This window comes from Leptosomus discolor, chromosome 3, assembly GCF_034619465.1.
Source record: "Leptosomus discolor isolate bLepDis1 chromosome 3, bLepDis1.hap2, whole genome shotgun sequence".
Taxonomy (NCBI): Eukaryota; Metazoa; Chordata; class Aves; order Leptosomiformes; family Leptosomidae; genus Leptosomus; species Leptosomus discolor.
Window position 1 is genome coordinate 18,819,743 of NC_141393.1, and position 17,495 is coordinate 18,837,237.

The window sequence follows — 17,495 nt, forward strand, 5'->3', positions numbered from 1 at the left end:
GAACTCGGAAGAGATTTTATAGTGGGCGTCATTTTGCAAAAGCTAGATGTCACAAATACTGTAAGTTTGTACAGAAGTTACTCTGAAGCACAAAATTACTGGATTTTAAACTGCCTGACAATATTATCCAGTGTTCTTAAGAGTACCTTTCCCAAGTAATTTTTTGATCCTGGAGATTAATGCTTTATCTACAATATGAAATGCTGTTCTGGAACAAATGAGTAAGATGGAACAGATACATTAAGATGCAGCCAGATTAACACTGGGGGAAAGTTTAGGTACTCTAGCTTTAAGTGGGCTATTAAAAATGTACTTTAACTAACCCTCATTTAAAAAAAAAAAAAAAAAAAAAAAAAGGAAAAAAAGACTCAAGACTGTGCCCTAAATTGAAATTATTTTAAAAAAAACAACAACAAAAAACCACAAAAAAACCCCAAAACTAAACCAAAACCAACCACACAAAACCCAAAACCAAGAAACCCACTGCTCCCTATGTAATCTTATTTTAGAACAGAAGAATGACTTTTATATATTTTGTACTCTTTGGCAGGGAATCTGTGAAACCAAAACATGTCCCGACTAACTGAACCTTGCCTGAGTAGGGTTCATAGTCATCAAGTCATTTATAATGTGTTATGTGGGAGACAAGTCATAACAGTCTGAAAGTCAACAACATGGAATGTACCAGCAGATTTATGCAGAATGACAGTAGCAGTTATTTACATGTTCAGGGTGGTTAATTGTTCTTTATGAATTAGGTTTCCGCTGCATAAATTAGAAAACTACAAAAAGTCAAAATTGGGAGAAATCTCTATTGTCTTTAAAAGTTCAAGTAAAAACATCTTTGCAGCACTTTCCTTAGACAATAGCGTATTGCTCGTATAAAAGGTCTCTTATCCTATAGAAGTCCTGACAGAGACAGCCTTCCAATCCAATGCGCCCTGTTTCAGTCTGAAACAAAAGACACGTTTCAATTCATTATTTTTACACTAATGAGAAACTTGATTTTCATTTAGAATATTATTTAGCAAAGAGTTCAAGACACAGAATACGTACCCTGCGAACAGCCACCAGATTGTTGCACACAAGCACTCCTCCTACAAATTCAGCTTGTATACCTTCTCGCAAGAGAACTTGCTTGAAGTCAGACAGTCTTGGCTCATTCATAAACACAGATTGGTGTCCAAGAACCTTTAAACAACACGCAAAATTTTAATATTTCTGCTACTTAATACCTTCCATTTTCCAAAGATCTCCTCACCACGTGTTGGCAACAGCATAGCCTAGACTAGAAAACTGTAAATGAGAAGATTCGTCCTATTTCTCTTCACCTGCGGCAAGACATTTCCCACATAGGAGGGCCTTAGAAGTTATCCACTGAGTAAAGGAAAAGTTTCCTTCTTTGCTCACATGTTGAAGACAAACCTAAAGCTGTCATTGAATATCCCTCTTCCAAGCCATGTTTTACCAGGGACAGAGCTGCAGTAAGCTGCACTGCCGATCCGTATATACTTCTATGACAGTTGTCATGAATCTGAACAGACTTTAGAGTTGTCTCCACATTCTAGCTCCTAGAACAGGCGACATTTAGGACTGTGCAACAGGATCTTAAAAAGCAATTCTAGGATTAGAAAGCATTCAATGAAATAATTCAATGAGAAGATAAAATTTTATCTACTCCCATGCAAAGTATTTTAGGAGTAAAGATAAATTTATAGAAAAAATTAATTTAATGAACTCTCAAATCATTACTATAGATGCAGAGACGTATGAACTTCAAAGATCTGTATCTCAAGTATATGAAGTATTTTCCATAGCATCAACAAAACATAGTAAAATCCAGGAGTGACTAAACGCCAACTAATTTCCAAATCTGCAAGTACTAACTGCAAATACGGAACATGCTAATTAAAATCTTATCTTCATAAATAGATGGTACTGTATGTTAGGCACTGTTAGTGGATGCAACAGATTATCCTTTTTTTACTGAAACAGTAGTTAGGAATTGGAACAGGCTGCCCAGGGAGGTGGTGGAGTCACCATCCCTGGAGGTGTCCAAAAGACATGTAGATGTGGTGCTTAGGGACATGGTTTAGCGGTAGGCTTGGTAGCGTGAGGATAATGGTTGGACTTGATGGTCTTAAAGGTCTTTTCCTACCAAAATGATCCTAAGATTCTATGATCCTTGCTGAAAAGTGTAACATTTGAACAAAGCACAGTACCAAGTCTAACAAAGGGAAAACCAAACATGAAAATCCAGTTTCAGTCAGGCTTTCATTTGAGTAAGATCAAAGTATCAACTAGAAAAAGACAAATGGATACCGAGCTCTTCAAACAAGAAGTCCAGATCAGCATAATTTCTGTACCTCATGAGGTGGCAGAGGTTCCAGAGTAGGAATGATCTCGCTCTCCTCACACATCTCCTTGTCATCATCACCGAAGAGGCTTTTCATGGCCTTCTGTTGTGCGATGACACTAGAGTCTGAAGTAGGCATATCCACTTGCATCTCTAAGTCTTCATCTTCCCTCAACTCTCCCTCTTCCAAAATAACTCCAGTATCCACTTTTGAAACCCGCATGTCCAGAACACCATCTATCCAAGCCAACTCAGCATCCTTGGCTTTACAAAATTGAAGGGAGCTGACAAGAGAATCTTTTAACCTGACCTGAGTTGCGCAAAAATAAAAGTACTGTTAGTTTGATGATAAACAGAGAGAGTTCTTACTTCAAGCTTTAAAACCTAGCAGTTTTCCTTTCACTGTCTCTCCACATAGGTTTAATTCATGCTCTTTTGGGGAGGGAAAGGAGGGAATTGGTATCACCAAAGCAAGATGTTCTAGACTTTCAAAATATAATTTGTAGAACTACCACGTTGCTACTCAACTTAAAAAGCAGTGGAGATCAATACATTTTTCGTCTTGGTTAAATCAAAAAAGAACCAATATCACAGCAAACTTGAGTTAAACTTACAAGCAAGAGCAATCAACTCCTTTTACAACATCAGAAACCTTTTTTTGTGGCCAAGGAGTTCCTCAGTCGGCCTTAGTAAATTTAAGGAAAGTTCTTATAGATACATTTAGGTTACTGAACAGCAGTTCCAAATTTCAACCCTCAAAAAAAATTATAATTAGTATTTTATTGTAAGAAGGGATGTCGTAAGTATCAGATTTTAACGTGACCAAAACATTACCTTACACTGATTCCTCAGGTGCTTTCCAGGACTTTAAGCTATTAAATAAAGACCTACTCTGAAAGACTGTTATCCACACAAGATTGTACATGATCCCTACAGCGGAATCAAGGCTCCAACTACGTGAAGGATACTGCCACTAACTATCCATCTGCAGCACAATCCACTCCAAAGACACTGGGATTCTGATGCCCCACTCACATCTATTATTTTCTAATTCAATGTCTCCAGTGTACTTAATCTGTTCAGAAAGTTTCAAAGAGAAAAACATACTGAAGCTATGCAGAAGATTAATTTCAATTTATATATATAAAGGGTAAATTAAAATACAAAGCAATTACAATTTTATTTAGACAAATATTTTTTGAAAAATCACTATAATGTCATTTCTTACACACTGGCAACCCTCATAGCTTTAAAAAACTCTAAAAAAAAACCCCAAACCAAAAACCCCCACAACCACCAACCAACCAAACACAGAAAACACCACTGTTTTAAGACTGTCAGACCTCGACAATTTTGAATAACTGGAACTTTCCACTTCCTACAAGGTAACAGATTTTTCTCTGGAAAGAAGTAGAAGTACCTCTTTCAACAATTCTACTGATGTTTTTCTATTAACTTCAAAAGGACAGAAGAAATAAAGGTCTAATGCCAAAAGTGCATGTGAGAGACTTTCCTCTTCAACAACTTCAAAAGTTGAGTCAGGACCATGCACAATTTTCACATACTTCACATAAATCATCCAAGTTTTCTTATTTAAAAGCTTAACCGTTAAAATTAAATGCAATATATTAACACAGTGCAACACATTATCATAACCTCACTTTCCAAGAACCACTACATTAACTTTTTGGGGGGGGGGGTAGAGGTGTCTTATTTATTTTTAGCATTAACTTGCTCCTAACTTTACATGTTCATTCTTGGGTACTATTTAGGTTTGAAGGATTTTTTTTTTTTCTCTTTGCTCTCTAAGGCTCCCCTTCAGATTCCAAAAAGAATCCTGAATTGCAAGGAGTGTACAGGGTACTCTAAATATAAACATTATAAATCTACTACAACTTTAGTAAAGCAAATTGATGTTCCCATGGACATGAACCTTGCCTTTTGCACTACCAGTAAAAACACACTGATCTCATGTTCAAGCTTTTAAAAACTTCTTATGAATAATAAGCATAAGGAGAACACTTACCTAGAAGACAGAAAAACGCCACTAATGTCTTGATCACACAAAACCAAGCAGACACATAGGTAGTATTGTCTCTCCTCTCCCCAAGGATGGAGGGCCAAATTAGAGTCTGCCAATATAGCTCTACTACAGTTCACAGTAGTTAACACAACTAACGAATTTCAGTACCTTACCTGGTAAATGTGAGTTTCGCTGGTTGCATCTACAGTTTCATGCAGTTTTGGCATGTAAACTTTAATATCTTTTCCACCAAAGGCTCGGCAACATTCTGCAAGGTCCTGACTGGCCTCAGGTGGTCCGTGAACAATGACCAGTTGTCTTGGTTTCATTTGGTTAATAATTTTTTTAATTGAGTCCCCATCTGAGCGTCCTTCATAGTCAATGTAAGTAACTCTGGCTCTAGTTTGAATTAAAAACCCAAGAACAACATTTTTTACTTTAAAAGAATAAATCTTCTAGCTGTCCAAAATATTTCATTTAAAAATGGAAGATACTTTGAAATTATTCTACATCAGCAAAAGCTGTCAGCACACAGTATATTACGGATCAGTAAAATAGAGAATTGTCAAATATCAGCATGTGTATTTAACATTACAAATTCCCAAAATTCACTTACATAGTTATCCAAAACATGAGATATGTCTATTTGACTAAGTTGGGTTTTTAACAAAATACATACCTATTTCAGTATTGATGCTAACATACTATCATATAATTTGTTCTTCCTCTTTCACTTGTCTCCATCAGACAGGGAACAAACTACAAATTTCTTAGGAGTGGGGAACCATAAGGTTCTGTACTGTGCTTAGTACTAGTCAGAAGGACTAGTAAAAAACTTAAGATTGCTTGGGGAAAAAACCCTAAAAGCAAGCCCCTTCCCACCTCCTTAATTCCAGGCTAGGCTTTTACCCAATTTGCACCGTACCCATGCCACCATTCTAGAAGAACTGACAAGAACAAAGCCACTCACTTAATTTCCATGGATTCTGTTGCAGAAATGCATTTGGTAGGAACATCTGATAAATCCTGGTCCATGGGTTCTTCTCCATTTGTCAAACCAGATTCTAATTTGCTTTTTTCTTCTTCTGTTGCTTGGAGTTCAGGAACTAGAAAATCCTCAGGTCTAAAGAATGAAAGGCATTTTGCTTTTAATAGTCTAACAGTAAAACCAAAGCACTACATAATATAAAAACAAGCAATGGTGACTATTACTACTGAGATGCTTTGTAATTGTTATTACCAACAACTTTATTACACTTACCTTCACTATTTCCATATTTGAACAGCGCTCATTTGGAAAATATCACCTTCCTATCTTAAAAAAACTCAAAACTTTGATATCTTGGGAAATACTAGCAATTTGAGGTTTTCTAGCAAGTATTCCTTATGCAGACAGGAAAAGTGTTGCTAGATTTTTCTAGGATGAACAACATTCTTTCCCCTCATAAATTTATCAAAATTATGTGTAATTTGAAGCAGAAAAAAAGTCAGGTTGAAAAAAAAAAATCTTCTATCTTGTAAGATAGAAGACAAAAAAAAAAAAGGATGTGTTTCCACTCCAGCCCAAGAGGTGTGAACACAGGCCAATGATCAGCACAATCCTACCACAAGTTTCCTGGGAGATTTAGCGCAAACTGTCCTAACTGTTCAAAAGTTACTGTGGATGGAAGAGCGTATAACAGTGCTGCAAAAGAGACAAATGATGATTTTTATTTTTATTACTTCTATTTTTGAGTTATTTCATAGCTACTATGTGTTAGTATGCATTACCACCACATACTTGATAATCTCGCCATATTCATCCCATTTAATTCTTTCTTCAGGGGCCGGAAACATTGGATAAGATTTCTTTGCCTGTTTGAAGAAGCTTCCTTTCCGGCTACCTTCACCTTTCATCATCAAATCATGTTTTGTCTTATGTACAGTTGGCTGATCAATATCCTCTTCAGCGTCACTCTCATCACTGGAATCAATATCTGCCCTGAAATGACATTCCAAAAAAAACCTATCACTTTCTTTTTTCCTTCACGTTTAATATTACATAAATACACCGATTGGAAAGTAACAGTTGAGCTAACATTAACCAAGGACAAGGGCAGTTTATGTATCCGAGAAAGAGCTCACAGTCAAACGGCAGATGAAACAGGTCTATCACAACAACAGATTAAAGACAACCACTCCCGATTCCTCAGTGCCCTCAGACAAGTCTATCAAAACCATGATTTTCATTTATCCCTGTAAATGGCTGAAGCAGCAGAATGATCACACAGAAATCTCAACTCTGACAATAACAGCAGAATGCAAGAACAGCCAATACACTTACTCTTTAGACTGTTCTAACTTCTTAGCTGCTTCTTTCTTTAGTTTCTCCTTTTCTAGGTATTCTTCAAGTTCTTTTCCTTCCAACTTGACACGTTTTCTCAACTGCAGATAGAATTAAATGAGTAGCTGACATGATTTTGATACTTTTCCTACACACTGCTGACAAGAATATTTGTATTTAAGTACCAGGGGCAAGTACAACTTGCATGTCATATACAAGACAAGATTATGCAAACATGTGGCACCTTGGTGTTGCAACATCATGACAGCATTATCAATTAGTAAAATCTACTTTAACAGAAAAGCATTTCTAAAAGTATTAAAATCAATTAGCTTTACAAAAGTCTCTTAAAACTTCTTCAGAAAGTATTTCTCTAATAAATGAACTCAAATACTCCAAGATGAGCAGTGGCTTTTTCAATTTTTGTGTCACTAACATCAAACCAAGAACCCAGCAAAGTCATACTAGCAGGCAAAACAAGGGTAAGTTTTGTTTCTTGTTTTCCGAAAACCAAGTTTGAGTATAGCTCACTTTGAATAATACTGAATTCTAGTAATAGTCTAATACTGTAATTCAATGCTTTCAATCCAATCTAATAGCTGGATCATCAGGATTGAAGTTATCACTGTGATCACAGGGGACTCCCATAAATTAACAAAGCTTACCAGAGAGAAACAGACACAGGTATATAAATTACCGAAAATAATGCGAAAGCATGAGTAACAATTAATTACATTCTAATTCCTATCTTTTGCTTATCTTTCTAATTCTGGTGGGATATATTACACTAGCTTGACTTGATTCTACCATCATCCAAACCCATAGTGTTTTCCAGCAAGAATAATCCATCATATATTGTGATCTGTACATGAACTGCAAGTAGAATTTTTTCTATTACGACAAAAACATGAATTAAAGTGTTGTCTAAACATAAACACTTAAAAGCAACTTCATGCTCACCTCTATGGAGTATTAATTTTGCCACACCACAAAAAAGCATTTTGCAGTTCCTAATACAAGACATATTTTTATGTCAGTTTATTCACAATTGGTTAAACAGGCAACATTCTGATTTCAAATTTCCCTCCGCCTCTAAAAGCATCAGCAGATCAAAAAGGAAACTAAGTTCAGTTTTGCTCATATTCCCCTACAGTCCACAGTAAAAAAAAAACTTCGAGATGTATAGCCAACTCTTACCTCAATATCTATAACTTTTTCAGAAGGATTATCAATCAGGAATCGTGCTAATGTTCCAGGTGTAGTGCGGTAAGTTAAAATTATAGAGTTTTTGGAATCCTGGCACCACTGAATGAAAAGATCTCTAGAAAACCCACATTCTAAGTCAGGCTGGCTAGCAAGGACAACTTTTGGACTAGGCACTCGAGCCAGATCAGACAGACTATGACATAAGGAGAGATGGCGGAACTGAAAAGGATTGTTTCTCTTGTCTTCAAAGCACCTCATCAACTTGTCGCTCATCCATTCAACCTAAAATATGTATTAAGAAAAAGTTATTTATAAGAGTACAAGTTCTACAATAATGTACAAACCTGTTACAAAATACAGGATGCAATATACATGTGATTACACCAATGTTTCTCAGCAAGTAGAAATAACTTGGAGTGTAAGCAACATAGGAACAACTACTTTAAGTCTTCTTTTTTAACAGCTATAAACTGTGCTAACAAGCCTTGTGATAAAACCAGAAATGAGTATCAAGAAACATCCCTATAGCCATGACTGCACTCTGTTACTCAGTCAAAAGATCTGACGCAAACATGCACCACAGAATGAGGACAACAGCCAGCATGTAGCCATTTTTTACTGTTAAAAAGAAACGTATGCTTTTGCATACGTGTTCCATTACCCTCTTCATAATTGCATTTGAAAATCTAAACAAACCTGTGATTTAGAGAACTCCACCACATTGTAGCTGACGTTATTCAAGAGTGCTAGAGAGTAGACTCCTAATCCTGCATCTTTCGTTCTCCAGATCTGATCAAGAAGTTGAGCAAGTTCCAGAACTCTGCCTGCTGTATCCACGGCTATTAATACATTTCCATCACCTCTTAACGTCTCCAAAACATTAGCTAAGAGGAATTAAAAACAAAACAAAAACCTACTTATACCTTGAACAAAAATTAGAATGTTTGTGGCTTGGGTTTGTTTGTTTGTTATATCACACTAGCAATCATAATCAAAAGCAAACTGAACACAGAAATAAATTAAAACTTCAGAAGAGATCCAAAACCACATTTCCACCAAAATTAAAGGGAGGTGGAGTTTTCTTGGTAGCTCTGAAGATTTCACTGCCTTGATACTACTTTTTCTTTTTTTAATGAAAAGTAAAATTGAGTTTAAAAAAGAATGTGCCGAGGAAGCTCATTTTAAAATCCCTTAAGAGATTAATGGATACTGGGTAAAATACACTGTTTTCAAATACGGTTCAATGTTTTCAGCAAAGTGTTTAACCCACAGGATCAGTAGTACCATTGAAAAAAGAGTAATTCAAAATTTGTTAAATTTTAATAATAAAATAATAAAGATTCTTTGTTTGGATGCTGATGAATTTCTCATAGAAAAACAATTTACAGTGGCTAATAAATGACATTACTGCTATTCTCAAGCCCAAACAGAATACATACTCAGTAGCTGTTCATCCCTTTGTTTCCTCCTGGGTTGTACATAAGTAGCATTAAATGAATCTGTAATGAGCAATGAAGGCCTGCTCAACATTTCCAAGGAACATCCATTCAGATGGCTGTGGGAAAAAAAAAGGCAAAAATCTCACTTTTTGCATTTCTATTATATGAAAAAAAATAAGACCACTAGCTTCCAGATGTTTGCATGTAAAGCAATCAAACTCCCCAGTAGCTGAGTTTCCTGCTTAAAACTCACAAATAAATAAAACTGAGTGGAATAAAAAAACCCAGAGCTAACGCTTGTTTCAAACTGATTAATCCAAATGCAAGCAAAATTAGTGGTCTTACTAGAGCTGGAAAGGCACTGCTACGCCCCTATCTGTTTATCACACTCTAAATGATGCACACCTAACACAACATCTAAGAAATACGTATTGCTATGTTGAACTTACATCTCCCTCTTGTGGTTGAAGTCAACTGCATAAACAATTTCTTCCTCTCCATCCTTGACAATCTTCCAAATCGTGCCTCCTATCATGTGTCCAGCTGGCAACGGCGTGATTGATAAACCATGTCCTTTGCCTACAAAAGTTTTCAATATTTTAGGTACGTAACACATATTAAAATCCATTACTCTGAGTAAGAGAGTAATTTTAAACAACTGAACATCAAAATTATGAATGGGGAAAAAAGTCAAAAAAAGTATGAAAAAAATCAGTAACACATTTGCCCTTCCCATCTAACCAGTAATAACTATTTTGCCTCCAGAAAAAGAAACTAAAGTGAAGATCATTTCTTCCCTCCACCTCCCACTGGTACTCAGATGCACTGCAGAACTGCAGTAACTACAGACCTAAACAAGAGTAAATTACATACAAACATATCACATGAAAGCAAGTACAGTGGTGAAAGGTTTACTGTATCATTCTAGGTACTTACAAAACCACATATACATTACACAAACTGGAAGTTTTCCAGAACAACAGACACACAAGTCCAACATCAGGAAAGGTGTTCATGTGCTGCAGTCAGGGATGACGGATCTTTTCACACTTTATGCCTTTTTTTTCTTTAATACACTGTTGCTCCTCATCACTGGTGTGAGCCTGTATCTTTGTCAGAGTAAAACTGGACCACCCATGACCACTACTCACTGACTTCATCAAATGCCAACTTGAACAGAACTGCACGGCTTTAATAACAGTTAAAACATATATTATCTTCTTAGAGGTATCCACTGAATGTTTTCAAATCACTTCCATTAAGTATGAAAAAGTAGGGTGTTTTAAAAACATTGTTCACCAAAATTACTTCTAAGATGTTAAAGCTGGGAGCACAGATGTAGCCTTGCTACAGATACCTTGGAAAAGGGTCAGCAGCCTTTCAAGGATGGCATCCCATTTCTGTTCTCCAAATTACAGGGCAAGTATCTTGGGAAGCAGCATTCAGGAACTGGGAGACACTGCATTTCAGAGACAAGCTGCTGGTGGTCAGCTTCTACGCATCTTTGTTCAAGAAAAGGGTTCCATTTCATTCTGATCTTTAAACTCAACAAGCGTGAAAAGCTGCTGGATTTGCCAGATGCCCCTGTTCTTGGCGCTAAACTACACTGAGTATTATTCAGAGTCAGCAAAGACCTCCTCACATCACCCTAATCTAGACCACCTAAATCACCCACATGCTGCAACTTAATCTCTTCAACCTATTCATCCTCTAGAAAGCTTTCTTTTGTCTTACTGGTTACTGAAGAGTTCTGAGGTACCTACCACGAGGCATGAGTAAATGCTTCTGAAAGACATGAGACAATTCCAAGAAAAGTTACAAGAACACAAAAGAGAAACAAATGCCTAAATACACTTTGGCATGACCTCCTCCTCATTAAGTGGAAATTCTACCCATTTCCACACACAATTACTGACGCACACGTTCAGCTGATGTGGACTGACAAGGGCTACTGAATGCAGCCCTGCAAAATGCACATTTCAAAACTTACTCCCTTTAAAAAAAGGTTATCTAACTCCTAACGACTCTGCTGCCTTTCACTGAAAGTAATTTATTGAAACTTCAGTGACAACTTTACCTTTCAAGTTCACAATCTGAGAAAACTTCAGCTGTTGTATCTTATCAAAGGCTGCATCTACATCATCCAATGTAAAGAGTGTGAAATCTTCAGTATTATGGCGGGACTAAAACAAATAAGAAGTATAGAGCATTTAAGAACCTGAGCACTCTACCGTACCAAAGATGTTGTGCATGAAAGTATCAAATATACCTGGTAGAGATCATACATAAACATCTGTCCCATTTTATACACAGGAATAGTTGCATAAATGGCACAATTCAACCCCATTTTTCCAACTGCGTATGGAAGAGCACCAAGGTGTAGAGGGTCAGGATGAGAAAGAAGAACAGCATCAACTTGATGTACATGTCTACAAAAACAGGCACAAAAGAAGTTGGTGAAAAGAGTTCTGCATGCTGTTATAAACTCCCTATTACGTCTGAATCCCAAACAAGAAAACCTAAATCCTTCCAGGTTTTAAAAAAAGTTTTTAAAATTGTAATTAAAGGTTACAGATATTTCCAAACAGCCAAGTACTTAAAAATGCAAGTGACTTCTGAAAACATAATTTCAAGGTCTGGAAGACATAAATTTCACATCAAATTCTTGATTAGAAAGACCTTAATATATATGACACCAGAAAGTACATTATCTGAAGGGCCAAAAATATTATCAATGCAGACATGCTACAAATTGTTTATACATCTAAAAACCTAAAACAGATAACTTTTCTTCTAATGAGAAAGACCAAGTAACAAGACCAAAGACACAAAATTCCTTAAATTGACAAGGATCAAATGAAATGATATTTCTTTAGAAACAGAAAGAGACAAATTTTTTTTTTTTTAAAAGTGGCACATAAGTTTAGTGGGGTTTATTAATTTTAAAAACTGAAGATTTTTTTTCTTTCAAAGTGTTGCATAAAATATGAACTCAGACTAAAAATTTATTACCTATCATAACTGAAAAACTTGAGGGCATAAAAATATGCAACAAGTGAAAATACAAGTTGGGCTGAAAGCTTTTTGTTCCCTCACATAGCAACTGGGGCACCCACTTCTTGGTGGCTGTTACTAAAAAGGGGATTTTACTTAATTGCTTCTCAGATAAGACACTAGAAAAACTTTATAAATTATCCTGAGTACATAATAATCCTCAGCTAAAAGACTTCAACCACTGCAAGTGTGTCAATGTTAGAAAAGTGGATCTATAAAAATAGCATCACAAAGCTTAGTTTCTTTCAGAAATTTCCATGTTTCAGTCCTAACCTTGTAATCAATGCTTGTACCAACAAAGCTCCTTGTTGTAATACCTTCAGTATTAAACACTAGACAGGTCTACTTCTTTGCAGAGCCGGGATAACTAGCACAAGCTGTTTTTCTGACTGATAGTCTCTTCAACTTGAAATAAAAGGCAAGAGTTGAACCACTTTGTATTCAGCCTACACACACTAAGATTTCTTTCACTTAAAACTTAGTTAACCATTCTAAATTAGGGCCAAGGTCAGCCTCCCATAAACTCTGCTCTGTCTGATGCTTACGAAAAAACCAAAACATCCAAGCAAAACCAAACACAGAACAGTTTGAGGATTACAGTTAAATAGATGTAACTCATTACTCACAAAAAAAAACCCCAAAGTTTTTACCGGAAATGTTTCAGCAGCATAATTCCCTTCACATAAAACATACTTAAAGCAAAACAAGATGAAAAAAAAAAAAAAAAAAAAAAGAACAATTTTGGATTTAACATCACCATACACATACCATTGCATGGTATTTTGAAAACTTTCTGAAAAGGACAAGACCTATTAAAGAAAAAAAAGTGTATGAACTTAACTACTTACTTCCTTAGAGAATCAATAATATCCATAGAAAAGTTTTCATCCCAGCCACAGTCCAAAAGAAAACGAAATTCATCTACTTGCAACAGATAGCAAAGGGCAGATTCCTCCTGCACCCCTGAAAGTGTAGTCAACTTGATAATCGATGTCATTTTCCTCTCCAAGTGTTTAATCTCCAAAAGGACTAATCTGAATGGGGGAACAAAATGTTTAATTGACTATTCCAAAGGAAAAGTCTATTTATTTAGATCTAACTTTATACATTTCTGAGAATACGCAGGATAACAGTTGTGAACACTGTTCAAGACAGCTACCGGGTACCAATTGAGCCTCAGATACTAACTTTTGATCGTTGTAGGTCTTTAGTTATTAGAGAGTTTTTTTACAATAAAGACAAAAAGGATCACTAAGAGCAGCGCGGTTAACAGCAGCTCCAGTTGGGGGCCCGGTAGGTGAACCCGCACACGGCGGACCCAGGGCTACGGCTCCCCAAGCCCAGCGACTGCCCGAGGGAGGCCCCAGCACCGGGCGGGTCGGGGGCTCCGCGCGACGACTCCAGCGCCCCGCCGGGCCCCGCCGCCTGGGCCCACCGCCGAGACAGCGGCCCGGCCCTGATGGGGTGAGCCTCGCCAGCCGGGCCAGGCCTTAAGCCTGTGAGCCCTGCGCCCGCTCCAGTCCCGGGAGGAAGAGAAGAAGGAGGAAGAGAAGGGCGAGCTCGGCGAGGGCAAGCCGAGCGCTTCACGGCCGAGCGGCGGGCCGGGCCCGGCTCCCCGCGGGGCGGAGAAGGGCCCTCAGCAGCGGGCTCTGGGCCCGGCCCGCTCCGCTGCCCCCGAGCCGCCGCCGCCGCTACCTGCCTCGCGGGCCGCCCGCGCGCCGCCCTCCCTCAGGCCCGCCGGGGCGCGCGCCCGCCGCCGCCCGGCGCGGCACCCTCCGCCATGTTGCGAGGGGGGGGGGGGGGGGGGGGGGGAGAAGGAGGAGGGAAGGTGGAAGGGTAACGGGCGGCACCACCGCGAGGCCGCGGGGGGTGAGGGCCCTCCTCCCCCTCTCCCTGCGCAGCCCATGGGCTCTCCCGGCCTGCTCGCACCGCCCGTTGCCCTTGGCGTGGCCGCTGCGTGGGGCTGGCGGCAGCGAGGAGCGGTAACGGCTGGGCCCGCGCGGGGGCCGGGAGCGGCCGGGAGGGTGTTTCCGTGGTACCGGCGTCAGCCCCTCTGGGAGCGTCTCGCCCTGTCCCCTGTCCCTTCGGCCGGGACGTGGGGCCGGGTGGCAGCGCCCCTCAGCCCCGCGGCTTTGCGGCGCGCTTGCCCCGTGCAGGAGGCGGTCGGGTCCCCAGGCAGGCCAGGGCGGCGTTTCTCCGCAGGCGGCGGAGGCGGGAGGCTGTCAGGGCCCTCTTGTGGGTCGGTACCGTCAGCGCCGGCCCGAGCCGCCGTCGCGGCCGGGAGAGGGCGGTGCCACCCGCCGTGCGCCCTCGCAGCGCCTCGGGTGCTCGGCGTGCCGCCGGCCCGCCGCGGCCGTGGGAGTTCTTGGGGCTTGGACACTGTTTGGGCGTCCTCGGGAATTAATGTGTGGTTTGGGGGCTCGGAGGTGTATGACTTTGTGTCTCTTACAACTTGCAGCAAGGCGTCTTCTGGAGGGCTTCGGTTAGGTTGGCAAAGGCTCGCTGGGCTTTAGCAGTGTTCTTGCTTGCTTATCTGTCGGTTCCCCGCTGACTGTACGGCTTACCTTTCAGTCTTGTTACGGATGACAGAGCGTCCATCTGCAGGAGTTTGGGTTATAAATGCGTTTGTAACGTTTTAAAGAACAGCAAACGTCTGTACCATTAGAGTTACTTTATTGGGTAAATTACTCTAGAACATTTAAATGGAACTATTTCACCAGGGATAATTTTAAAGAGATGGTCTATTTCTCTCCCAATTTTAGGATAAAATCCTGTTTCCCAGGGCCAAGAGTTAGCTGGAATTATTTCTAAGAAGCCTGTGTATGGATTCGAGAACAGCATGCATCTTGTAGGAAGTGTTCAGTGGCCCTTGCGTTTATTATGCTGTTGTAGGGTCCTAGTAAGTGATTAAAGGTGCCAGGTACGCAACAGTTTCCACATACAGATTTATCAGTAACCTTTACCTCCTCTGCTTTTCTTTTAGCAGTCATGGTGAATTTTGCCCAAGCTCTGCGTGACCACTGGGTTCACATCCTTGTTCCCTTAGGATTTGTGATTGGGTGCTATTTGGACAGATGGAATGATGAAAAACTGTCTACCTTCAGAAACAAGAGCTTATTATATAGAAGGTTTGCTTTATGGTGCCTCATATATATAGTTATTTTGCAAAGTGCTACTCTGTTTGTATGGGGAGTCTTCAGTGTGAAAGAAAAAAATAAGTGATGCTGTCAATATATTAAAGGGAAGAAAGCCCAAAAAATTGCAGGAAGCATTCATGAAGGGTTTTACGTCACTGAAAATCAGGGTTTTAGGAGCCATCTCAGTCATGAAGAATAGATCATTAACTGCTGTCAAGTTCTTGGTCATGAAATGTGGAAATCATTGTCTCTAAAATGACAGTGGTAAACACAGTGCTTGAATTTTCATTTTCAGCTTTTCAGTGGATTATAGCAAACTTCTGTCTTAAATTTAAAATGATCAGAGCACTTTTTAACTAAAGACTTTTATAAATTTGTGTCATTTAAAAATAATAACTAAGTTTTTGAAAACACGTTTATGTTGGCAACTGCCATATCTTCACTGAAGGATGTGATTATATACACAGATAGTTTGGGCTTTACTGGCTGGCTTCTGTGGAGAATCTAGATAATGCATTGCCTCACCTATGTCAGTTCTCCGAATTCTGGGTTCATAGGGTTAATGCAACAACAGGGAAATAGTCATGCCGCATAGCATGGACTAGTAGTAGGAATGTTATTACCAGTTTGCAGGTGGATTTATTTTTTTTACCCTGGTCTCACCTAGATTAGTTCTGAGTGAGAAAGTAACCTTGTGACATAGTGCACCCCGCTGCTATGTTAGCGCTTTTCTTACTGCAGGGGCTGGTGAAGCCTTGCCAGTATTTCAGCATATTGCAAAAATGCCTTCTGCTTTCACCCCTAGTTCTCTTCCCACTAAAGTAATGAATTTTTGTGTGTAAAAGAAGTTGAATTTTCCGTTTTGGATCCCGTTATGTAAAAAGTCTGTTAACTCCTTAGGGTCAGCTGCTTTGGGCTTCTCTTTAGATGGGTGGGAGTTAGGGGGAGTCAATCCATTGAAGCTTTGGAGAGAAAAGAGGAAGCTTATCAGTGTTGAAAGATGTTTACTGACGATTGCAAGGAAAGTTAATTTGTACATAACTCTCAAGATTAAAGTATTGTAGAATAATTAATTACATTTCTTAGTAATTATTCTACAAAAATTGCCCGAATTTTAGTCTCTTTGCTCTGTTTTTTTTTTTCCCCACAGAGAGTTGAAGCCTGGTGAAGAAGTGACATGGAAGTAAAGGCTGCTGATGAAATGGAAAATATTTTCGTTTGATTCATCATCTTATCTCACATGTTGAAAGACTAGGATTACGGGTTTTACCTTGAGAAAATATGTAAAGCTACAGAAAAGGACACCTGCAGTTCCTTAGTGCTAGTTTAATTTCCGGTCTTGCTTTTTTGGAAGATGTTTTAATTACATGGCTAATACATGTCCAGGAATTCCATTAGTTCATAAGTGTTGAGAAACATTTGTCCACAGAAACCATACTCTGGAGGGGGGGGAAGAAGAATTATGTAATAAAGAAAAACTATGCAAAAGTCAGGTATGTTGTGGTGTGGAATTTGTAGCACACTTGCGAACCAGCGCTCAAAGGAACAGTTACACAGACCTGGAATGCGGTCGCCAGTTGTTTGGGTTTTTAACTGAACTTGAACGCGTTTCCCTGCGGGTTTCCTCGGCAGGTTCCCGCCCGCAGCGGGGCGGGCGGGGTGCTGCAGCTCTGGGCCCGAGCGCGGCAGCCGGAGCGTGGGAGGGCCGGGCGCGGGCGAGGACAAGGCGGGCACCGGCTCTGCCGGGCCTGTGCTGACCGCGGGGGCATCGGGAGAGCTGGCCTTTCCGAGGGAACGGGGGAATTCGGGCGGGCGGTGCGTGTTCCACCCCCAGGGCCCGGCCTGCCGGCGGGCAGGACATGGCGGCCGATCAGCCCGGCGGCCTCCTTCCCGCCAGGGGGCGCCGCCACGGCCGGGCGGCCCCGCCCAGCAGGGGGCTTGCGCGGATTGGCTGCAG

The 17,495-nt window shown here is 40.0% G+C and overlaps 2 protein-coding genes across 5 annotated transcripts; one reads left to right on the forward strand and one right to left on the reverse strand.

Annotated features, from left to right (window-relative positions):
• Positions 1–377: 377 nt before the first annotated feature.
• On the reverse strand, positions 378–13,398 carry CPSF2 (cleavage and polyadenylation specific factor 2). Of its 2 annotated transcripts, XM_009953585.2 has the most exons (14): positions 13,250–13,398; positions 11,617–11,776; positions 11,425–11,530; positions 9,797–9,926; positions 9,348–9,463; positions 8,605–8,792; positions 7,900–8,190; positions 6,703–6,803; positions 6,160–6,360; positions 5,350–5,502; positions 4,553–4,778; positions 2,367–2,666; positions 1,057–1,191; positions 378–951 (listed from the first exon to the last, which is right to left on the reverse strand). In XM_009953585.2, the coding sequence occupies exons 1-14, from the start codon at positions 13,396–13,398 to the stop codon at positions 859–861; spliced, it is 2,349 nt and encodes a 782-aa protein (XP_009951887.1). In that variant the 3' UTR covers positions 378–858. The 2 variants fall into 2 exon arrangements, with proteins under 2 accessions (XP_009951887.1, XP_086318107.1); XM_086461981.1 differs by lacking the exon at positions 5,350–5,502.
• A 949-nt stretch (positions 13,399–14,347) lies between these two features.
• Positions 14,348–17,030, forward strand: NDUFB1 (NADH:ubiquinone oxidoreductase subunit B1). 3 transcript variants are annotated; one of them, XM_086462740.1, is made up of 3 exons: positions 14,348–14,383; positions 15,385–15,529; positions 16,689–17,030. In XM_086462740.1, the coding sequence occupies exons 2-3, from the start codon at positions 15,390–15,392 to the stop codon at positions 16,723–16,725; spliced, it is 177 nt and encodes a 58-aa protein (XP_086318866.1). In that variant the 5' UTR covers positions 14,348–14,383; positions 15,385–15,389; the 3' UTR covers positions 16,726–17,030. The 3 variants fall into 3 exon arrangements, with proteins under 3 accessions (XP_086318866.1, XP_086318865.1, XP_086318864.1); XM_086462739.1 differs by lacking the exon at positions 14,348–14,383 and adding an exon at positions 14,406–14,436; XM_086462738.1 differs by lacking the exon at positions 14,348–14,383 and adding an exon at positions 14,735–14,883.
• The last annotated feature ends 465 nt before the right edge of the window (positions 17,031–17,495 follow it).